At 44.9% G+C, this 17629-nt stretch overlaps 1 protein-coding gene and 1 pseudogene across 1 annotated transcript; one reads left to right on the top strand and one right to left on the bottom strand.

The window, feature by feature from the left end:
- The first annotated feature begins 278 nt into the window (after positions 1–278).
- Positions 279–2771, top strand: LOC136480617 (uncharacterized; annotated as a pseudogene).
- A 5006-nt stretch (positions 2772–7777) lies between these two features.
- On the bottom strand, positions 7778–9443 carry LOC136482700 (polyol transporter 5-like). The gene is made up of 3 exons (XM_066479904.1): positions 9302–9443; positions 8844–9190; positions 7778–8759 (listed from the first exon to the last, which is right to left on the bottom strand). Exons 1-3 carry the CDS (start codon positions 9441–9443, stop codon positions 7806–7808), a joined length of 1443 nt encoding a protein of 480 aa, XP_066336001.1. The 3' UTR covers positions 7778–7805.
- Positions 9444–17629: the final 8186 nt, after the last annotated feature.

The following is a 17629-nucleotide window of genomic DNA, read 5'->3' as shown; positions in this document are numbered from 1 at the left end:
AAATGACAAGTACTTATGCTATCATGTTACTTGTAGAGAACCCATCACACAAGTGCTGCTGCAACTGAACACCATAATTTGCGCCCAAGGCTAGAAAGAAATTATGTTGAGAGTGCAATAAACGAGCGGATTGATGAAGATCTGGATTGTGAATCAATTGGAGACTTTTTATGTGACAACGAAGGTATTATACCATGTCTTCTATCTTGTTATTGCAACAATATCATATCCTGTCATTTGAGTTGTTTCTCATGATTAAAATTGCTTGTAACAGATGTTCACACTAGTCCACACAAGAAAAGGAATGGGAGGAGTATCACTAGAATGGAGGCTGTATTTGCAAGGACACCTGACATGCCGAAAATCATAATTACCCTTAATGAATATGGTCAGCCTGTAGGGAAGAATTATAGGCAACTTTCTAGTGTTATTGGTTGCCTGGTGAGGAAGAAATTATCAGTTCGTTGTTCTGATTGGAGGCTTATTGATGCTGAAGAAAAGGATGCAGTTTGGGACGAAGTACAGGTAAATTTATGCTAGAATAGTATGCTATTTTTTATTGATGCCAAAAAAAAATAACTCAATCAAATGTCAGTTTATTTATGCTAGAATAGTATGTTGTTTTTACAGAACAATCATCTAGATTATATTATAGAACATGTGGTATGGTTATCTGCTAGAATAGTATGTTGTTTTCTTGTGTAAAACTGATTTTGTACTTTTCCATGAAAAAACAGAAATTCTATGATATAGATGATGCTGGTAAGAATTGGTTTTTAATCACCGCTGCAAGGAAGTGGAAGGAATTTAAGGCAACCCTAAAGGAGTAGTATTTTGATGAGAACTTAACAGATGAGGAATTGATGAAAAGACATGGTGATAGAGTTAATGATGAGGATTGGAACTTTCTCGTAAATTATTGGAAGTCTCCTGAATGTGATGTATGGCTAATCTTATTATATCTTGTATTGTTATATACATACATAACTTGTATTGTTCAATATCTTTGCATAATGTAACAATTTCTATCTTAGGTTCGGACGTAAATTGCCAAAGCAAACCGTGCTAAGTTGGAGATACATCATACAGCAGGCACTAAGAGTTTTGCTTGTTCTGGACATGAAATGGTACATACTACATAGAACTATAATTACTTATTTCCCATTGTGTCTTATATAGGTTGTTCTTGCAATGGTGCATTCATGTCTCATATGTTGTACAGGAAATAGAAGGCATCTTTCATGGTACTGTGTGCAATTTCTTGGAGATTTTTCTCCGATATTATGTACAATTATTCCAGACATAAAAACTTGAGTAATACCAAACCAAGCAAACATGTTTTATTGCATTGTCATCAAACACACGGGCGGATTATTCATTAAACTAGTAGCTATCTATTCATTTGGGCAGCAGCACTCCCCTGGAGGCCCAACACATTTACAGTAGGCCTTATCGCTCCTGTGGTGTTCGTGCTTGCATAACCTGCGGCACCCATCCGCATTACACGGGTACTGTGAGCCTCCGGCGTGGAAGCACGGCATCCCTGGTTTTGGCTTGGGAGCAGGGGTGTCCTCCATGCCTACACACATGCATGCGACCAACACAAGAAGTATTAAGCAAAATCATGTCTTAAAGATGATGCAAAGTAAAGTAAAAACAAGGGTTTGTGCCTACCGATTGCACCAATGCAATATATGGATGTGGAAGATATGACTCCAAGAACCAAGAAAACAGCGATGATTGTGCTCTTGATGATGAGTGCCATGGGGAAAAGCTGTGAAACTTGCTTCTTGAGAGGAGGGTAATCTGTATTTCTTCTTTATGCTGAAAGCTAAAACACTTGTAGGTTGATGAACTTGGACGCCCTCCTCGAAGGGATGAACTCTATATCAAAACTCATACAAGAAAAAATAGTGTTGCAATAAGGAATGCAAAACCAATAATTGTAAGTTATTCATGTATGATTGCTGAATTATAGTATGTAATCTTTATAGAGTGCAAATATTGACATTTCATTTATGTAGAGCAAACTTAAAGCAACTGTTGAGGCCCGTCCAGAGTTGACAGAAAGAACAATTCAACAAGGTGACGTATTTGCTGCTGCTTTGGGTTCAAAGGAGCCAAGAGGCCGTGTGCGAGCTTTAGGTCTAGGACCTACTCCTCAAGATGTTGGTATAGCAGGACTGAAGTGTTACACACCTACAAGATTTCAAATGGAAGTTTTGGCCCATAAAAAGGCTGAAAGTAGGAGTGAAGCTCTAGAACAGCGCCTGACACAAATGGAAGCGCAAATGCAAATGATGGAGAAAAGGTTTGCACAGGAAAGGCGAAATACAGAAGTAATGTCACAGAATGGTTCTAATTCACAACGTGTGGTATATACTACTATAACAATACATCAGCTAGTTGTTTGGCCTCTTAATACCTTGTGCAGATTTATCTCATTATCTCTTCCATTTTGTTTGTAGAGCCCAAGATCTGCAGAACATGTTCATGAGGCATATCATGATGCTCATTTTAAAGAAGATGAAGCTTATGAAGATAATGAGAGCAATGATGCCATTGGTGTGGGTGAAAACTTGCTTGTGGATAGGCGTACTGCAGCCCCAACTATGCAAAGCCATTCCAATGTCGCCCTTGTAATGCAGCCCCATGCAGCCCCATCCTCTCAATGCAGCCCTACCAATCTATTCCCAGCAGTGCAGCCCAATGTAGCCTCACAAGTCCAGTCTCGTCAGTGTAGCCTCACCAATACAGCCCCTACAATGTAGCCCCATGCAACCCAGCCATCATAGCCTCAAATAGCTAAACCAGCACAACCCAGGCAGCCAAACCAGCACAGACTATGGTAGCCAAACCAGCACAGCCCCAGGCAGCCAAACCGGCACAGGCGATGAATGTAAATGACCCTCGCTCTCATTCACATGAAGAACATGTAATGCTCTCATCCATGCTACAAAGTTTCTTATCATAATTGCATTATTTGCTTCATCATTAATTCAATTCTCATAGATGCATTACTTGATTCAGATTGGAAGGGATGTGATATTATATGAAGTAGTCAGATTTGATACAGCTATGGCTAGGGGAACAATTATTTCAGTAAATCCTAAAACCACTCTTGGAGGTGTAGCTCTTGGAAAGCATTATTGTGAAGTTGTTGTGAATGTTGTGATCAAAAGGGATGCAATTCTGCCTCGCCCTTATACTGGTGTGGAGAAGATGGCTAACGCTCTTAAGTTGCCGATTGCATGGCCATACAATAGAGTAATAAACTGCCCTAGTCATTGTTTCCTGTTTTCTCATATGTGATTAGTGACCAGACTTCTAACTATTGATATTTGTGATAGATGAAGGTTAGCAAGGCATCAACAACCAATCATGGTACTTCAGGTATGTTTCTCCTCTCAGTGACTTAAGTTTATTTTAGCTGATTTTCAAACTATAGAGTGTTGACAGTAGATTAAAAGCACTGAAATCTAAGTAGTTTCCTGTAAGATCCAGCTATTAATCCATTATATATGTCTATTTTTAGAAGTAGTAAAATCAGAATTAAATTTGGTAAATATTGGAAAGCAGAATTCCACTTGAGTAGTACAAATATTATTCCAATAGAATATGCTTGCAAAACACCAGCTAGGAGGCCAAATATGGTCTGTGTGGTTAGTCAACCAAAACAGGGGATAGTAAATGTTCAGGCCTTCAGGGTCACCTTATAGAATTAACCTAGCATCTCATATTCATCTGAACATTGCCAATAATTTACTACATGCAAAGGCTAACAAGAAGCTACTAATCTTGCAAGTGGTGCTCCACTTCAGGGTCACCTTATAGAATTAACCTACCATCTCATATTCATCTGAACATTGCCAATAATTTACTACATGCAAAGGCTGACAAGAAGCTACTAATCTTGCAAGTGGTGTTCCACTTCATATTCCAGGAAAACACCATAAAAGTCAATATCCCATATTATCATGCTCCTCAAACTGTTTTCTCCTTCAAGATGCATTTTCAAACTTCACTTCCAATCACTAAGGCCTCAGAAAACAAATAGTGTCCATGAAAAGAAACTTGAGGCTAAACTCCCTTCTACTCAGAAGATCAAATGAACAAGATCAATCTTCCCTCTACATGTATTTTTTCACCATTTATGAAACAGATATGGTAGAATGGTTTATCTTAACCTGTGTTAACTTATGTCAGATAAATGAATGGAAAATGTTTAGTTGTCGTTTGGCAACAAGAATAACCCTCTTGTCTCCTGTTACAACTTGATTTTCAAATATGGTCATGACACGTTCTAGCAACAAATGTCAAATATGTTTTATCATTTCTTGCAACAGAGACTATAGAAATCTAGATGATTTTGATATTCGTTTTTGACTTAGATTTAGTCGATGCAGAGATGTATTGTAACTTTATGTAATTCTGTTCTATTAACAAATATCACCTTGACTTTGTTCAGCTAGGAGGACCTAGAGGTTGTGAGATGTTGGATAATGTCAACAGCAAGATCAATCGAAATACTCACCGATGATATTTTGCTTGAGTAATTGGAGTTGAGGCATTTTGTAGTGAACGAATTAGATTGTGCAAGCCAACATATGACTTGTGGCTGCCATTTGACCAAGCTAGCTAGGTTGCCTATGTACTTTTTTCTTTTGTAAAGATGTACAACTGTACAAGTGCAAATGTTGGTTTCAATGAAAACTTGAGATATGTTTATCTAACCACATGCGATTGATGAGTAACGTGAATTGCTATGGATTATTATGCGGTTAATGAGTAATGTGGATTGGTGTGGATGTTGAATAGGCTTGAAATTATATGGTAAATGTAAATTAATTATATATAATCATGTCAGTACAGAGCGATGGCTTGTTGGTCGGTAAAAAGATATATACCATCAAACCATTGGTCGGTAAAGATTGTAACAGATCAAGTGTCGGTATAACTAAGAGCATCCAACTATCGGTCGCTATAAATATGTCGGTCGGTATAACTTTATACCGACGCCACTTACACCGTCTAATGACGTCGGTTGGTAAAGGGCTATATCGACCGATGATCGGTCGCTATAACGACTTATAGCGACTCTTCTGTAGTCGCTGTAAAAAGTGTGTGGTATAGTGATTTTCCGACCGTATTCGAGACCGAATCCGTTTAGAGGGGTTTAGATCTGTCCGTATCCGAGTCCAGATATTGAACATTCGATATCGTATCCGTATTCGAATACTCAAATCGCATATTTATGATGTCGATATCCAGTCATATCCTATCCGGCATGGTTGATACTATCCATATTCGAATCCGAATCTGGGCAGAAATATGAAAACAAATATAATATCAACGATATCTGTTCGTATCCGATCCGTTTTCATCCCTACTCTCTACGGAGGTCACGGGCACGCTCATGGTGTGTCTTGATCATGTAGTCACATCATCGCATTGAGAAGCATACAGTGATACAAATGTTACAAAAAAAATCATGGGTAAAAAATATCTAAATATGGGTAAGATTTGGGACTTGCCGAGCTTTTGCTCTTTTTTTCAATAAATTTATAGTAGGGCCCTCAACCCCTCCTGTTTCACTTTAAAAAAAGATTTGGGATTTGCTCGTTGGAGTCATAAATAAAGACCGAGTATTTATGAGTGAAGAGAAAGAAAGAAAGACTGAATTATTACTGCCTACTAGGCCATGTTTAGATGCCCACCGAATCGGCGCCGCCAAATTTCGTTGATACACTGTAGCTACTGTAGCGTTTTGTTTTTATTTGGTAATAATTGTTCAATCGTTGACTAATTAGGCTCAAAACGTTCGTCTCGCAAAGTACAACCAAACTGTGCAATTAGTTTTTGATTTCGTCAACATTTAGTACTCCATGCATGTACCGCAAGTTTGATATGACGGAGAATCTTCTTTTTGCATAGCGTCAAATTCTGAAATTTGAAGAAACTAAACATGGCCTAGTATAAAACTCTACGAAGTACTAGGTTTGGAATCCTTCGCTCGTGGTAGTAGCAATCAATCTGTGTTTTTCTTCACGGGCTAATTGCAGAAACGATTAACACTGAGATACTGATGATAGCCTGACTTTCTTGTCGTCTTCTGCGGTTCTGCCACGCGTTGCCACTGTGCATCGCCGGATCTCAGTTCTCTACTTCCCCCATCCGTCCTAAAATATATCCGGAGAAGTCAAAATTTTAAAATTTAACTAAATATACAAAGAAAATAATATTAATATTTATATCTCTAAATAAATTTATTATCAAAATATATTTCACTAACAATTTAAGGATATTTATTAGTCAAATTTATTGCTCTGGAAATAAGAGAAGCACTTATTTTGATTTTGAGACGAGAGAGTACATCAATCATACACGCGTCCCAATCGATCTGTGTCCCAGTACTGTACATCAGTACTTAGTGCTCGTTCTGAGCCTCGGAGCATCAAATTAAATAAAAGGCAGTTAAATTCATACTAACACTTCAGATTATGTGTCTAGTTAATTAGTACCACAGCAAATAGATATTATGAAAAATCTATTGCACTTAATAACACTTACAGTGAAAATTCATTTCAGGTACCTGAACTTGGTTCGTAGATGTCATATATACGCCCCTAAAGTCTCAAAATGTATTTTTTATTATCCCTGAAGTTAGTTCGGGTCTAATTTAGGCCCAAATGGGTGTTTACCCGACCCGATAGCTGATGTGGCATACTAACTCAGTGCTTACATGGATCTTATAGATAGCACCTATGGAATTTTCATATCATAAGTTTCGATGTCTTACGTAAATTAATTTAGTGAAACTTAAAATAACTTAATTTGGTACCGGCTAGAATTTAAATCTAGTGGTAGTTTAATTTGAGCCCCAAGGTGTTTAATTTTGAACTAGACACCAATTCAGGCCTCCATCTTGGGTGTGCACGGGACCTTTGAGCAATTCAGCCGGCCAAGGGAGAGACACGCTGGGGATCGATGAGCTGCCACGCTGGGGAAGGGAGAGGCACGTCGGAGGCCGTGACTATGTTGGAGTGTTGTGTGTTGTTGCCTCCGTTAGCCTGCTAGGGACCATTGCTTCCTCTGAGTGGAGAAAGGGTGACAGAGTGCGCGCCAGAGACGGCAACTACTAGAGGCATGCTTGGTTTCACTAGGTTGCTTACCTAGGCTAGCCTTACCTTGTTAGCGCGGAGTACGAGAACCTTATCCAGCTAGGAGAGTCATAGTGGCTCTCCCAGGCTAGCTAGCAAGGCAAAGCTTGCCTGCAGAAGGGACAAGGTAGTTAGGCAACTCAACCAAATAAGTAATGTTGTTCAATATCCTCTCTCAGCTAGGTCAAACAGTACTCAGCAAATGAACCAAGCAGCCCCTAAGGTGTCTGCATCGGCGATTTTAGCGTTTGCATTGCCGGTTACCTGGGACCTAGGCCCTTATTAGCAAAGGTGGCATTTTTACGTGGCCCACCATTAAAAATGATTTTTTTCAGATATTAACCATCTCATAATTCTTTGGTCTATTTGTAGAGCCAATCTCATAATTCTTTGATCCATTTGTAGAGGCGGTGAGGCTTGACCGTCTCTGTAAAGAAAAATGGAGTCTTCCACAATCAGTTTTGAACTAGTGGAACGAGCTGCACGTGCCGTTGCAATGCTCAGATATGTAAATGTTATTATATGATAAAATTAGAACCCAACACGAAACGGAAAACAACATGATACAAAACTCTTCACAATACAACCGTCGCACCGCCTGGGCATTTGAACTAGTGATGAAGCCATCATCCTATCGGTCGACTTTCATTTGGCGAAGAGCACGTCCATGTCCTCGAGGCTCCGTCCCTTGGTCTCCGGCATCCGCGCGTACACGAACGCGCACGCGGCCGCCCCCACGCCGGCGTACAGGAAGAAGCACCCAGGCATGGTGATCGCGTCCGCGAGCGAGATGAACGTCATGCTGACCAGCGCGGACGTCAGCCGGTTCACCGCCGTGCCCAGGCTGGCGCCCTGCGCGCGCAGCCGCAGCGGTATGATCTCGGCGCTGTACGTGCCCGCCAGCGGGCCGAACCCGATGGAGAACGCCGCCATGAAGGCCAGCACCGACAGGACGCTGGCCGCCATGCTCGCGGCGCCGCCGACGCAGAGCGTCACGCCAAGCGACGCCATGGACACGGCCACGCCCGCCGTGCTGGCGAGGAGGAGCGGGCGCCGGCCGAGGCGGTCCGAGAAGAGCGTGGCCACCAGGACGAAGCACATCTTCACGACGCCGGCGGCCACAGTGGCGCCGAGGACGGCTTTGTCGGACGACATGCCGGCCTTGCGGAACACCAGCGGGCTGTAGAGCACGAGGGCGTCGATGCCGGACGCTTGCTGGAAGAAGTTCACGCCGACCACGCAGACGAGGATCCGGCGCACGCTCGCCGACGGCCGGATGAGCAGCTCCTTCCAGACGTTGCTGCCTCGGTCACCGTCACTAACCTGTGGCTCCCTGACGGCCTGCTTGATCTCCTCGAGGCGCAGGTCGGCCTCGGCCGGGGTGTCCGAGGTGCGCACGAGCACCGCGCGCGCATCGGCGTGGCGCCCGCGCATCGCCAGCCACCGCGGCGACTCTGGCATGGCGAGCACGCCCACGGCGAGCAGCACCGGCGGAAGCACGCCGACGCCGTACATGATACGCCAGCCAAGGTGCACCGGCAAGCCGGCGAAGGCATAGTTGGACACGTAGCTCAGAAGTAAACCGAGGCTGATGAACATCTGCACGAGCAGAGCAACCACATTAAACTAAGTTTAGAACGAAAACCAGCAATGGACGACGCCGGCGTGAGTGCATATACATACGTCAAGAAAAGATGAGAGGAAGCCGCGCATGGACGCCGGCGATATCTCGGCGTTGTAAACGGAGGTGACAACGACGGAGAATCCAGAGCCGACGCTGGTGATGCAGCGCGCGGCCATGAGCGCGGAGTAGCTGCTGCCCAGTGACATGGCGAGTGCGCCGGCCATGAGGAAGACGTTGGCCAGCACGAGCGTGCCGCGGTGGCCGAGGAGGTCGGCCGCCCAGCCGGCGGCGAGGATGGACATGAGCATGAACACGTTGATGGACCCGGCCAGCACCTCGATCTGCGCGTCGGAGAGGCCCAGGTCCTGCCGGATGAACAGCTGCGCGCCGCTCATCAGGGCGAGATCTGCGAGCACACGAAGCACCCACCAAGCCGATCACCATGACAACGAACACATGCATGCACGGTAGCTAACTTGCTACTACGAGATGGTTGAGTGGTATGATGATGACGTACTGTAGCCCATGAGGGTGGTGGTCATGGACGCGAGCGTGGCGCAGGCGAAGGCGTACATGTTCCAGCGTGGCTTGCCGGAGTTCGCGGACGACGCGAGCATCGGCGCGGCGGCGCCATCATCGGCGATGCCGTCGTGCGCCATGTCGTCCTTGGTTCCTCGCTCGGTGCGTAGCCCGTGGCGGGCAGAGAACGAGAGAGGGCGGCGTAACAGCTAACTAGCTGTGATGAAAAGTTATGTACCGTCCTGTTTCCTAATTTTATAGGCTTGCAACAGATCTATGCTCGTCGTCCATGATTGATGGCGAATTGGCGATCGAAAATGAGATCTGGCCACGCGTGAAGACGATGAGCAAGTCAGCCTGCCAGAGTCCCTATGCTTCTATGTCTGTTAGCTCATGGAAACGACAAGTGACTGCTACCTAACACGAGAGCTGCCGTGCCCAAGATGCTTTGATTTTCGTAGATTCGAAGCACAGAACATAGGGATGCACAAGAACATAGGGAGGCTGTAGGAGTAGTAGCACATGTACCTTATATATATTAAGCAATGTGAAAGACGTCCATACTCTGCTATGAAATTCAATACGTCTTGAAATCGAACTATAAACCACTACTAGATGCGAGCTATCTAAGTCGTATGAGCCCTCCCACTCTCGCATCTCTTGTCCGCCGCCCAACCTGCCCTCGCCACGGACGCACTACACCAGCTCCTCTCCTCTTGCACCCATACACCCGTTCCCGATGTTCACTCACTGTGTGATCCCTCCTTTGACACCTCTAGACCTCCTCCTTGTCTCCGTCACCGAGAACCTAATCCTAGCCTCTGATGTGGCGGCAGACGTGGCCATGGAGGAGGATAAGTGACGAGAGCCCAACGTAGCAGTATGTTAATTCCCTAGGAAAGATAAAGCCGACAAACGGACCCCCTGACCGATCCCATGGATCGCTGGGGGTCGGAGGATATGCTCATCGGGTACCCTCTGAGTGGAGTCAAGGCGAGCCTGAGCATGATCGCAGCCACTGCTCGAGGCCCGGGGGCTCAGCCACGGCCTCACGCTACCGAGCGACGGTGGCCCAATGCTGACCTCCACCCCAGCGCCTCATCGGGGCTAGTGCCCTGCCTGGCCAGCACCCAGGCAGCAACTGATGTCTCGAGCCACAAGCCAAAAACCGGCTCAAAACCTGTCATGTGGCCAGGGCTTGACAGGAATGGAGATGCTGCATCATTTGCTCATTCAACGACCGCGAGGCCCTGTTGGCCACTTTCTCGGCAGGGTCACGCAACGGGCGTGACGCATCAGGATAAAGTACTCCCTAGTCAGGGCAGAGGGCTCCAAGCCCGCTCGTCAGCCACTCCAGGCGGGGGAGGCTTCTTACGCACCAAGGAAGCCTTGAGAACGCACACCCAGGGGAGGCTGCATGGCGACATGCAACCCCTGACTCTCAAACACCACAACAAAGGCAGTGGCGTCAGGGGTTGGTTGCAGCACTGTCGGCTCCCCCTACACAACAAGGCGATGTCTAGCAATGCCGCAGCAGAGGACTCATACACCCGGTTTATAGACCTTAGACTAGAACAGGAACCGATTTGTACACTATGCTCTCTTGAGAATATATGGGAGGCACGGTTCCCCAAAAGAGGAGATCCAATTCGACCCACCTCAGTTCGAGGAGAAGGGACCGAGGAGGAAGGCGCCGAAGAACTCTAGGATAGCATCGAGCGATTCCCTACCAATCTCTCTCGATTTCAACTATTGTAAAACCTCGATTGGGCATTCCTAACACGAAGACCACTACTGCAGGACATAGGGATTAGAAGCCAAAACCAGGATAAACCGATATGTGTCCCTTCCGTGTTTTTAGTGTTTGAGCCACCGGAGACCCACGCATCGACCTCCGACGAACAATTTCTATGCTTCCCGCGGTTACAAACCCGTGACGATGAGCTCCAGCCTCCTACTGCTGCTAGCGCACACTAACAGGCACTAGTAGAGAACAGACCTTTGATCCTCGGCCAAAATGGGCTCTAGTCCCAGGATTTTTTGCGCCCGGGACTAGAGATACCTTTAGTCCCGGTTGGTGGATCCAACCGGGACTAAAGGTCCCTGCCCAACGGCTACTGCGCCAAACAGAGGTGGTAGGGACCTTTAGTCCCGATTGGAGCCACCAACCGGGACTAAAGGTATACTTTTACTCCCGGTTGGTGGCTCCAACCGGGAGTAAAGGTCTACTCCCGGGCCGTGGCTGCGCCCGGGGTTGGAAAGTTACCTTTAGTCCCGGTTGGATCCATCAACCGGGACTAAATGTTCTCCCTTTATAAATCGGCCGCCTCCTCCTTCCTCCCCGAGCCCGAGCTCAGCACATTTTGAAGCTCACTGCAGTAATGTTCTTGCTTCCTCCCTCCCTCCATTGTTTCTCCATCCATTCTTCGATTCCTCCGTCGATTTCTTCGATTCCTCCGTCGATTTTTCAGTTGTAAAGGTTACCAATCTCATACTCTCATTTTTTACCATTTTCTTATGCCATTTTGTTCACTATATATATTTATGGTTCTTTATTGTGGTTTTTTTCATTTGTAAGCAATTTGAGCTCAAAATCACTTCAAGCTTGCATATTTACATGAAAGAAGGTTAAAGTATATATAAATATAAAGTTAGAAAATAGTTAGAAAATTATAGCAAATCCTTACTAGTTGAACTTACGGACCGTGTTCAGGTCGGCGAGGATGTTCTCTGCCGAGCGGTAACGGACGTCAAGGAGGAGCTTTGATTCTACGAGGGAGAGCGACAACGGTCGTGGAAGACCGTGTTCCCTTCCTCGTAGAATCGGAGCTCTTCCTTGACCAAGTACGGTGCCGTCCGGTGGAGAAATGCTCACCGAGCTGATCACGTAAGCAAGGTCAACTAGTACGGATGGTTATTTATTCACATGTCCCGATATCGTCGTAGTAGTCTATCAATCACCGTACCTAAACGTAGTATATATAAATAAAAACTTAGAAAATAGTTAGAAAATCCGTACTAGTTGAACTTGCGGACCGTGTTCAGCTCGACAAGCATGTTCTCTGTCGAGCGGTAACGGACATCAAGGAGGAGCTTTGATTCTACGAGGGAGAGCGACAACGGTCGTGGGAGACCGTGTTCCCTTCCTCATAGAATTGGAGCTCTTCCTTGACCAAGTACGGTGCCGTCCGGTGGAGAAATGCTCACCGAGATGATCACGTAAGCAAGTTCAACTAGTACGGATGGTTATTTATTCACATGTCCCGATATCGTCGCAGTAGTCTGTCAATCACCGTACTTTTTATTTTAACTTTTTATGAAATGAAAAACTTAGAAAATAGTTAGAAAATTATAGAAAATCCGTACTAGTTGAACTAGTGGACCGTGTTCATTTCGGCGAGCATGTTCTCTGCCGAGCGGTAACGAACGTCAAGGAGGAGCTAGATAATTTTATAGTTTGTTAATTTTATTTGTTTATAAAAGGAGAAATTTATAGTGTATTAAAAAATGAGTATAGAGAGTAGATGGCAACTGCTTCCGGGTCCTCGGCCTCTCATGGGTTTCCAAAGCGACTTAGGCCGGGCCTTCCTCTCATTCCATGCGGCAAGTGTCGTGATGAGATGAAGATTGTGATGGAGTACCGAGTGAAGAAGGAGGGTCCCAACAAGGATCGTATCTTCTACAAGTGTCCGGATCGCAATGTGAGTTATTTTATCGTATTTAATGATTATGGTTAGTTTATACCTATTTTCATGATGGTTGTGATTAAAGTTCTAATTTTTTGTTTTAATTTCAGTGGAATGGCAGTGGACGATGTTCAGGCTTCTACTGGGAGGAAGAGTATGTTGAACTCGTGCAAAAATATCTTGCACAACAGGCAGATACGGCGGCTAATGAGGCAGTGATCCAGCCGAAGAAGCCCAAAGATGTTGCACAATCGGGGGATCTGTCTGTTTTAGTTGAGATTGGTCGCGAAATCCTTGTGCTCCTGAAATGTATTTTAGCTTTAGTTCTTTTAGTGGTAGTTGGGATTGTCTACATTGTAGCGATGCTTTCATAAATTTGTATCTTTTATGGTGGCACGCATGTTGTATAAATAATTAATTATGATCTAGGTTTTAATATGATATTTATGTCATGTAATGCAGATGAGCCGTCATTGGATGTATAATGCTGATCGCCGCTCCCAAGAGTTCATTGACGGCGTGCATTCTTTGTTACGTGCGGCCGAGGCAAACAAACGCGACGGTTTCATGTGCTGCCCATGTGCCATATGTAAGAACACGGTGGAATATCCTTGCTCAAGGACTCTTCATTCACACTTGTTCAAGTCGGGTTTCATGCCAAACTATATTTGTTGGACAAAGCACGGAGAAACCGGTGTTGTAATGGAAGAAGGTGAAGAAGAACAATGGGACGACAATGATATTATTCCTGATGGTGCGTGCTTCAATGATACTGCAATGGGAGAAGCTGAAGAAGAGGTAGCCGCAGAAGATGAGCTGGCTGATGATCTTTGTCAGGTCATTCGTGATGCACAAAGAGAATGTGAAAGTGAAAAGGAGAAGATCAAGTTCGAGCGGATGCTAGAAGATCATAAGAAATTGTTGTACCCAACTTGTGATGCAGGGCAGAAAAAGTTGGGAACCACACTAGAATTGCTGCAATGGAAGGCAAAGAATGGTGTATCTGACAAGGGATTTGGAGAGTTACTAAAAATCCAAAAAAAGATGCTTCCGAAGTACAATGAATTGCCCGCCACTACCTACGAAGCAAAACAAGTTGTCTGTCCTATGGGGCTAGAAATAGAGAAGATACATGCATGTCCTAATGACTACATCCTATACCGTGGCAAAGAGTACGAGAAATTGGATGCATGCCCGGTATGCCATGCGTCGCGGTATAAGATCAGGCGAGATGACCCTGGTGGTGTTGAGGGTGAACGTCTGCGTAAGAAAATCCCTGCCAAGGTTATGTGGTATGCTCCTATAATACCACGCTTGAAACGTCTGTTCAGAAACAAAGAATATGCAAAATTGTTACGATGGCACAAAGAAGACCGTAAGGTAGACAATATGTTGAGACACCCTGCTGATGGGTCCCAGTGGAGAGCAATCGACAGAGAATTCCCGGAGTTTGCAAATGACGCAAGAAACTTAAGGTTTGCTTTAAGTACAGATGGTATCAATCCTTTTGGAGAGCAGAACAGTAGTCATAGCACTTGGCCTGTTACTCTAAGTATCTACAACATTCCTCCTTGGTTATGCATGAAGCGGAAGTTCATTATGATGCCTGTGCTCATCCAAGGCCCGAAGCAACCTGGCAATGACATCGATGTGTACCTGAGACCACTTATTGATGAACTTCTCATTTTGTGGAATAAAGAAGGTGTACGTGTGTGGGATGAGTATAAACAGGAACACTTTGATCTGCGAGCATTGTTGTTCGTAACAATCAATGATTGGCCTGCTCTAAGTAATTTTTTAGGACAGTCAAACAAGGGATATAATGCATGCACACACTGCTTCGGTGATATTAGAGGTGTATTCTTGAAAAAATGTCTAAAGGTCATGTACCTTGGCCATCGTCGATTTCTTCCTGCAAATCACCCCATAAGAAAGAAAGGCAAGCATTTTAAAGGGAAGGCAGACCACCTGACCAAGCCTCGCAACCGAACCGGTGAGGATGTACTCGATATGGTCAATGATGTGAAAGTCGTCTTTGGAAAAGGACATGGAAGCCAACCTATTCCGAAAGACGCTAACGGTCACGCACCCATGTGCAATAAACAAAAAGAAAATTCATATTTTTAACAAAATAATTTTATGCCTTTTATTTAATTTACTATGTATTTAACAAAAACTATTGCATTTCTATTGTATTTAACAAGACTATTGCTTAAAACAGGCGGGAAACGAAACTGCAGGCCACCTTTACTCCCGGGTGGAAAGCCCACCCGGGAGTAAAGGTGGGCTGCAGTTTCGTGGCCCGCCAAAAAAAACCCTTTACTCTCGGTGCGTGTTACCAACCGGGAGTAAAGGTATACCTTTACTCCCGGTTGGTAACACGCACCGGGAGTAAAGGTACCTTTACTCCCGGTTGGTAATACGCACCGGGAGTAAAGGGTTTTTACTCCCGGTTGGTGGTTGGCACCGGGAGTAATTCTCTCTGGTATATAACCTCCAGCGTCTAGCGCAGATCGATCCGCTCGTCTTCTTCCTCGTCGAACACCGCCGCCCTCTTCTTCCTCGCGCCGCGTCCGTTCGCCTTCCGTGACACCGGCGCTGCCCTCTTCTTCCTCGTGCAGCCTCCACCGCGCACGCCCGTGCCCCTCCTCCGCGCGCGCCCGTGGCCCTCCACCGCGCCCTCCTCCGCGCCCGAGGCCGGCCTCCACCGCGCGTTGCCCCACCGCGCCCGAGGCCCTCCACACTGCCGAGCTCGATCGAGGTGATATATTCGTCGATCTCTTCGTACATTCGTCCGAGCCCTCCACTGCCGAGTTATAGATCACGTCGAAAACTACAACTTTGGTGTAAGCCATGTCAACGCTCGAGGTCGATTGAAAATTCCAAATTTTGAATCACAAAATCTAGGAACTAAAAATGAATATTTGGAACTCTAAATGATTTTAAATAAAAAACATATCTTAACGCAAGTTTTGAATATTTGGATATTATATGGATAAATTAGCAAGTTTAATTAGAGTGTCAAAAACTGCATTTTATGGTACAAAAATACATTTTAAGATCACTGGGACCTGAACTCATGACAAGTTTAATTAAGGACCACCAATGAAATTACTTTAGAAATTAATTAGATCGATGTAAATCCATGGCTTGTATAATAAACACGCTATATATTATTTGGAAACAACGCTACGAACCATCCGCTAATGAACTTTCGTTACAAACTCCTCAGGATGGCAACCATTGTCGTTGTCACTAAAGCTGAAAATGATCCAGCCCATCAACCGCCATATATTCATCACTATATGATATGCCATTATTCCAAGATGCAGTTTCAATAGAAGAATTTTTTCTATCTTCATAGATCAATGTTTGTTAACGAAATTTTATCCAAATATATTATGTAGGGTCTTTTTTTTGAAGGATTTGTTGTAGGATATATAATGGTCAAATAGGAACTCAATTTTGATACCCAGTTTGTAAACTAAGCGTTTTTTAGTTTATCAAAAATATCACATGTGATGATGTTAGCAGTTTTGGTTGGACTTGCATGCATGGCTACAGACAATCACGCACCTACACCGCCCTGGCCCGCCTCACGTCGTCGTCGTCGTCAGCACGCCGGCCCGCCTCACGTCATCGTCGTCAGCACACCGGCCACCGCGCCGACACGTATATATACGTCATTTGTATTCATATGCATTTCGTCCATGCGTTTCTATGTATACGGCGGAGCGCCGCCGCCCTCGTTCACCCATGTGTACAGACATATATACGGCGGAGTGGAGCACCGCCACTCTTGTCACACCGCCCTTTCTCGTGGCCTAGTTGATCAACATTCGTATTATCGTTATCGTTAATGCTAAACAATCACACCAGGGCGAACCGCGCTGTTGATGTCACCGACGTGGTTCGCCCTAGTCACCGACGCAATTTGCCCTCGGCCGTTTATGTATAGCCCTAATTTGCCCTAGTACCGACGTAGTTCGTCCTAGTGTGGCGAATTGTGTCCGTGACCGAGGGGCAAGATTTAATAATGCATATTGTTCGTAGATTTTACGCATGTAATAAGCAAAGATTTGATGTACTATATATTGGTTTTGTTTTTTGAAGCTAGATGGCCGACCCGAGAAATATGGATGAGGAGTTGATGATGAATTTGATCAACACTGGCACTCAAGTTGCCGGCGATGATGGTGCTAAAAATAACGTGCAAGAGGATGCAGATGACGGGAGTCAGTACTTAGCTCTTGAACAAAATGAGCAACAACATATTGGCCAAGTATATATTTTTTATTATTAGCTATATATATTATCATATGTCTTATGTGTGCTCATGACATTAAAAATAATGTTTATGTTTTGTAGCCCTCTGGATCGACATCAACAACTACAACGAAGAGTAAAAATGTTCGAGGTCCCAAAAAGCCATTGGAGGGTCGCTTCATTATCTCGGAGTTCAATGTGGATACAGGAGAACCGAGGGGGCCGAATAAAATGAAATTTGTGCACCACTGTGGTTACCTTGTATGGGACCGGCTCCCGATTAGTACCCGTGAATGGAAGAAGAAGACCAATGCTCCTCATATCAGTTTTGTCTCTGATCGTGACAAGGCGTTAATTTGGAATGATGTCTTGGT

Source organism: Miscanthus floridulus, chromosome 9 (assembly GCF_019320115.1).
Source record: "Miscanthus floridulus cultivar M001 chromosome 9, ASM1932011v1, whole genome shotgun sequence".
NCBI lineage: Eukaryota > Viridiplantae > Streptophyta > Magnoliopsida > Poales > Poaceae > Miscanthus > Miscanthus floridulus.
Note: the sequence above shows the minus strand (reverse complement) of the source record. Positions and strands in the feature narration are given on the sequence as shown.